The 6,000-nt window shown below is 44.7% G+C and overlaps 1 protein-coding gene across 6 annotated transcripts in view; it reads right to left on the bottom strand.

Moving 5' to 3' along the window:
• Positions 1–364: 364 nt before the first annotated feature.
• Positions 365–6,000, bottom strand: part of Csnk1g1 (casein kinase 1 gamma 1) — a 116,301-nt gene continuing 110,665 nt past the window's right edge. For all 6 annotated transcript variants that reach the window (XM_050151891.1, XM_050151886.1, XM_050151887.1 and 3 more), the window contains one exon: positions 365–5,899. In XM_050151891.1, coding sequence (XP_050007848.1) covers positions 5,845–5,899 — 55 coding nt within the window. In that variant the 3' untranslated portion in view covers positions 365–5,844. The remainder of the gene's footprint in view (positions 5,900–6,000) is intronic.

Raw genomic sequence — 6,000 nt, 5'->3', positions numbered from 1 at the left:
TCTTCTCAGCCCTGAATTTTTTTTTTTAAATTGTGGTTGGTGCATGCCGTGACACATATGTGGATACCAGAAGACAATTGCTGATTCAGTTTTCTCCTTTTTTTTTAAACATGGAATTCAGGGATTAAACTCAGGCTGCCAGACCTATGCAGCAAGTACCTTTACCCTCTGGGGCATTTTGCTGGTCCTAGGACATTTATATCCAGAGACTCAGAGGAGATGCAACATTCAGCTAAAGAGATAAAGGCAGAATGCCAAAGTACCAGACATTATTTTTGTTTAAAGACATTTTGATTCTCACCAGTCAGTCCTTGCCAGATTCTTAGAAATAAACCAGGGGAGATTAAAACCAAGGAAGTAAATGTAGCCAAGAAAGGTAGGACATTTTATTTTACATACAAAAAGGGTGCAGACTGAGTACTTTCCCCCCAAAACTGGGGAAGAGATGTACTCAAAGATCACATTTGTGTTGTCCACGGTGCCCTCTGAGACGGGCTCCTCTGAGATAACATATCCAGACCCACATCCCATTTTCTCCAAAGGCTATTTCCTCTGCAGAGGAGTTTTCCCCAACGGTGTCCAAATCTCTCTATTGGAGGAAACATTTCAAATACACTTGAAATCGACATTCATTTAAAAAATACTACAAGTTTCATTTTTTCACAGCTGCGGTTTTTTTTTTTAAACCAGTGCCAGGGTTTATGAAACATTACATATCTTTAAAAAAAAAGTAGAAAAAAGACATTTAATAATAACTAGACATATCCACACATGAATTAAAACTGATTTCCACAGCTGATTTAGACATCAACTTTAAAAAAATGGCAACCAACATCCAACATCTTTTAAAGAGTACAATGGGTAAAACTTAAAAAAAAAAAAGACAATAAATTAGAGAGTGTAGTATATCCAATGGGAATTGCTGCATCAACATTATTTTCCATTGGAGGGTTATAGGATTTTTGGTTTCATCTTTTCTGCTGTTCTCTGCTTGATAAACAGAGCTCCTTCCCAGAGCTAGCTTGCTCACAGATCACACTGTCTCTGAGAACACTGAGGAACAGTTCCCAGGAGCCTGTGCTATGAGAGTAAAACACACAGACGGGCACACATATCCATCTGTAAATACATATATCCCCCAAGAAATGGCTCATGTTTCCTGAGACATTCCTAACAGATTGTTAAGCCTTCTAAAAGGCTTTGGTGCACAGGCTGGCCTGGGATTTGGTCTGGAGCTCCTGAAGAGGAGTACCAAAAAGCTTCACCTACCCTGAAAGGTGGGTTTGGGTTAGTCAGGATGGCAGTTGTCTGTGTGTGGCTAGGATGACGGCAATGCACTCTGGCTTATTACCAAAGATAATCTTCTGCTCTGAGACCTTAAAGGTGGTGATGGCACCAGAAAAATGATTGTGATGGCAGGGGCAAAGGGAGAGTAGAGGAGGGAAGAAAGGTAGGGGAGAGAACCTGTCCACACAACTGAGGCTTCTTTATAACATCAAGTTTGGTAACTGAACTAGAGATATATGGAGTACATGTTCACTTTTTTCCCCCTTGATAAGCTGATCTGTAAATACTGGAGTGGGTTTCCTGGTTGTTTTATTGAGAAACTATGTCAACTACTATTGCCTATATTCAGGGATCTACTTACTATTTTGATACAATAAGAACTCTATTCTTCTGTACTTAGTTACCTGCAAAAGGAGTAGGACAAATACCTTAAGACTCCCTCAGAGACTCCCAAGACTGGGGATGAAAACACTGCTCAAAACTACACACTCACAGAAGGACCACAGTGGCCTCTTCTTTTCCATACTTAAAAACTAACCCCCTTAAAACAAATTCCCCCAACAAAGGAATTCTTATTTGATTCCTACCAACCCATTATGGGGAAGGCTGGAGTCATTGGCCATCAACATCGACATGGGACTTCCTTGAAGTCTGCAAAACCAAGAAACCCAGAGATAAGTGCTTGTTACCCACATGGCCACTCCAGATGGGTACCTAATTATCCTGGCTCCCTGAGGGTCTCCGGAATCAACCTACCCACTTGGGGCAATGGAGCAGATGGTGGCAGTGGCTTGGCAAAGGCAATGTTGGTTGTATGACCATGCAAACTCCTGGTCTTAAAAACTCAAGCCCTGGCATGACTGACACTGGACAAATCATTATCAGGGCAACTACACAGGAATGGAAAACTGGTTTCAGTATGAAACTTGGAAGAGGCGACTGGGACATAGGAGTCACGTGGGCTTGGAAGGGATGCACTGGAAGATAGAGAACAAGTTCCTTTTAGGAAATGCTTCCTAGGCTTCTGAGGAAGTTACTGAGAAATGCAGCCATGCTTGCTCAATATGGAGGGGAATGAATTATCTTTTACATTATTTTTAATATTAAGGCTATGATCCTTAGTAACCACTTTAACATAACATTACCATTGCTGGCATTATAAGTGGTTGCTAACAATGGATATCAACACTAAATAAGCACTATAGCGTAGTTTTCCTCTGAACTAAACTGGAAGTTACTTTACAGAAGATGGACACCATCTGGCTAATGGACATGGGCTGTTTCTGAGTTCTTGTCAATCACTAAAAATGAAACTAACACTTTCAGGAACCTTAGGATCCTTGCTGTCTCACATAGTTTGTTTCGATTGAAATGGGACTTGAACTGGAGACTTACGTAGTCACCTGATGTACACATTCCTTTACAGACCCTGTTTGCTCCTAGACAGACCCACAATAGAAGACTGTTAATTAAGGCAGTCATGAGTGCCCACTAGGTGCTGGCATATTCAGCGCAGCCTTGTGGGCAGTCTGGAGCGAGAACTCTCAAGATCCACTTGTATGACTAGACACTGCAAAGACACCTTGTTGTAACCGCTGGCCTTCTTGTACCCAAGTCTGCTCAGGTTGCAACGCCTCAAGGACAGCAAAGCTGGAGGAAAGTCCAAATAGTACAGCATCAAAGAACAGATGAGTCAGTCTTAAGAGGAAGTAAATGCATTAGTCCTAACGTAAACCATCCTTAGGTCTCACAACTGAGTTGGAACAGTGGACTTTGATGAGGGAAGATGAGGGGAGCGCCTATGCCCTAGGATCTGGCTGAGCTTGCAGCCAGGCAACTGACAGAAACAGGGATGTGTAAGGAGTCTGATGTGCTGGTGGGGTTGTAACAGATGAGCATTTTTTCTAGAGAATTCAGAATTAAAAATTTAAGGAAGATAATAAGAGAATTGCCCAGCTTTGGGACCACCTTGGAGTGTCAATGGCCTTGAAAGGATCACCGCTGCCCTGCAAGTTAAAGGGACCTATGTTACAAAACCCAAATATCTAGAAAGGAAGGGATTTGTGGGGCTGGAGGGTGCCAACAGTGCATTAGGGAGGACCCTTCCCCACTCCCACAAACCACTCAGGTCCAACCTCTCAAGAGCTAGCCTATAAAAATATGTTAAGACAAAAAAGAAGTCTTAGGCCCAGCTACAGGGCATTCTACCCTGCAGCCGAACTCATCACTGCCTTTTGCTTTACTGTGGAGGCAGGGTTGGGGAGGCACTTAGTGGGACAGAGAGTGCCAGGATGCTCTAGGCCTTGACACCATTTCCTGGTACGAGGATTTTTAAGTTTCTGTAGGGGAAGTCAGAGTTGTCCACATGCCAAACGAGGGACTATGTAAATTTTAGTGATGAGCTTTAACTACTACATAATAAGAAGGAAGCAAATCCTAACACTCAAATTCCTTATGAGGAAGGGGTTTGACCCGACTTCTCCCTGCTACTCTGTTTCATGGAGAAAAAAACATTTTTTTTTTGTAAATAAATGACTGAGTAGCAATCTTTACAAAGGCTGAGCAGGTCTGAAGCCAGTAAAGAGAGAGGTTCCCTAGCCAAGGTCCAACAGAACACACAAGGCGCATAAACTCTGCTCTGTTTGATAGTATTTCTGAAACATGACCACAAAGAGTCCTGACATCCTCCAGTCTTCTACATATACAAGCAGAGTCCTGCGCTGCACTAAGTCACTAGTCGCTGCCCTATGCGGGCAGCTCTTTATACCCAGATATAAGACCTCTTTGATCACGTGAATAATCCTTGGAAATGTCACCAAAATGAAAACAGAACATGAGAAGAGTACCCCCCCCCCACTATTTATGCGACCAGTGATGCGGCACGGTGGCATGCCCAGTGAAGATGCCATTGTGGCAGGTACAAAGTGTACTGGGGAACACATGCTAATATACGGTCATATTATCTGGAAAGAGTCTCTGTTCAATTGCTATGACAGAATTTTAAACCTTTCATTACAGATTCATTTTCCCTGGAATTTCCCAGCACCAACCAATCTTACCTTCCCTGCTTACTGCACCCCCATGTACCAAGTTTTAAGCCTGCTGCTATGGACCTGCTCCAAGATCACCACAGGCTTGATTTCTAAGGCAGACCAGTCTAGATGCTCTAACTCAGTCTTGGGGCAGACATGACACACTGATGTCTTTTCCCGGCCTCAGGATGCTGCATCCTGAGGCTCCTCTGGCAGTTGGAAGGCAGATTTGCTGCCCTCTTTCGTCCACTACTGGCAATACAGTGGTGGCTGTTTAGTCACTAATGTTGTCCCCCAAGTCAACAGAAAGTCACATGGCTATCTAGTAGGAAGTCCCTGGCAGTGGAGGAAACAGAAATTTTGCTTTGTTGTTAAGTATCTCCTCTCTGAGATGAGGTGCCTTCCTGGTTGATCACAGTCCGGCTTGGTGCTCATCCCAAGTGCTCAGGAGCAGGGCTTTCAAGCTCTAGGCTGATTAGGTCAAGGGGCTCTGGTGGGGACTTTTCTCTGCAGCGGAGAAGATGAATGAAAATTCAAGTATGTATCCTTGCCAACCTGAGAATTCACTCAGGGTGACACAAAGTTTGGCTTCTTCTCTTCCAAGGGCTGCAAATCACTCCATCAAGAATGTCCTCTGGACCCACGTTTTCTCTGAATGGCTTGGCTGGCCCATCCCCCTTGAAACAGAAAAAAAGCACCCCCCAACCAATATAACCAGACACAATATGCATCTGCCATGTTGTTTATAAAACAAAAACAAAACCCCCCAAAACTAAAAGTGCAATAAAGTCAGTTTCCTTTCCTTTGCTCAGAACCACAGGTGTGTTTTGCTACAGTCGGAGCAAGGGAGTTGCTTATCAAAAAAGCTAAGAACGTCAACACACAGGGACAGTAGACTGCAGATTTCTCACAGCTTGTGTCCTACAGTGTAACTTCACAGGAGCAGGGGAGGAAGGGAGGGACAGAGGGAAGGACCTGAATCCAGTGGCCAGCTGGGCTGGAGTCACCCAGGCACAGAGGGAAAGGAAGTCATCCTACTAGACACACCTGGGAAGTGGAGAAGTCCTCCAGCCCAGGGTTGTCATCTTCCTCCTACCTTCTAGGCCACACCACCAGCTACTTGAAAGAGCCTTTAGCTTAGTAGTTTTTATGTTGGAAAGGGTTGAGGGTGGTGTAAGAGCCAGGAATAAAGGAAGAGGAGGGAGGAGAATAGTAGTCCTTGAGTTTTTGTGAATGACACCTTCACTGTAAACAATGGGAAGAGAGTCAACCAGATAGCCCAAGGGCAAGCAGTGGAGAAGCAGCAGCTCTGGACCTGCTCAGAGCTCAGACAGAGGGATTGCCACTGGCCCACTGGGCCCTGGCTGCCTGCACTGGCTCCTTCTGGGGCCATCTGTTTTCTTCTTTTTGGTTTGGATCTCCACCCTCCCCCACAGAGGAGTTCCTTCCAATGAGAAATGGCAGGAGCTGCAGGTGCAATTGGAGCCAGAGTCCCCAGGACTTGAGGACTCCTGGGAGGCACTGGTCACTTGTGTCGCTGAGCAGTCTTCTTCCTTTTCCTCTTAAAGAAACAGCAGCACCTGGAGCACAAGAACATTTAAGTCAGTCTAGAAATCTCCGGCTCCCAGCAGATCTCTGCCTGCTTCTGCTTACTGCAGGGGATAGGGTTTTCTCCTGGTGC

Source organism: Alexandromys fortis, unplaced genomic scaffold, assembly GCF_014885135.2.
Source record: "Alexandromys fortis isolate MF-2015 unplaced genomic scaffold, M_Fortis_MF-2015_v1.1 scaffold_70, whole genome shotgun sequence".
Taxonomy (NCBI): Eukaryota; Metazoa; Chordata; class Mammalia; order Rodentia; family Cricetidae; genus Alexandromys; species Alexandromys fortis.
The sequence above is the reverse complement of the archived record's forward strand: the minus strand, read 5'-3'. Positions and strand labels throughout refer to the sequence as shown.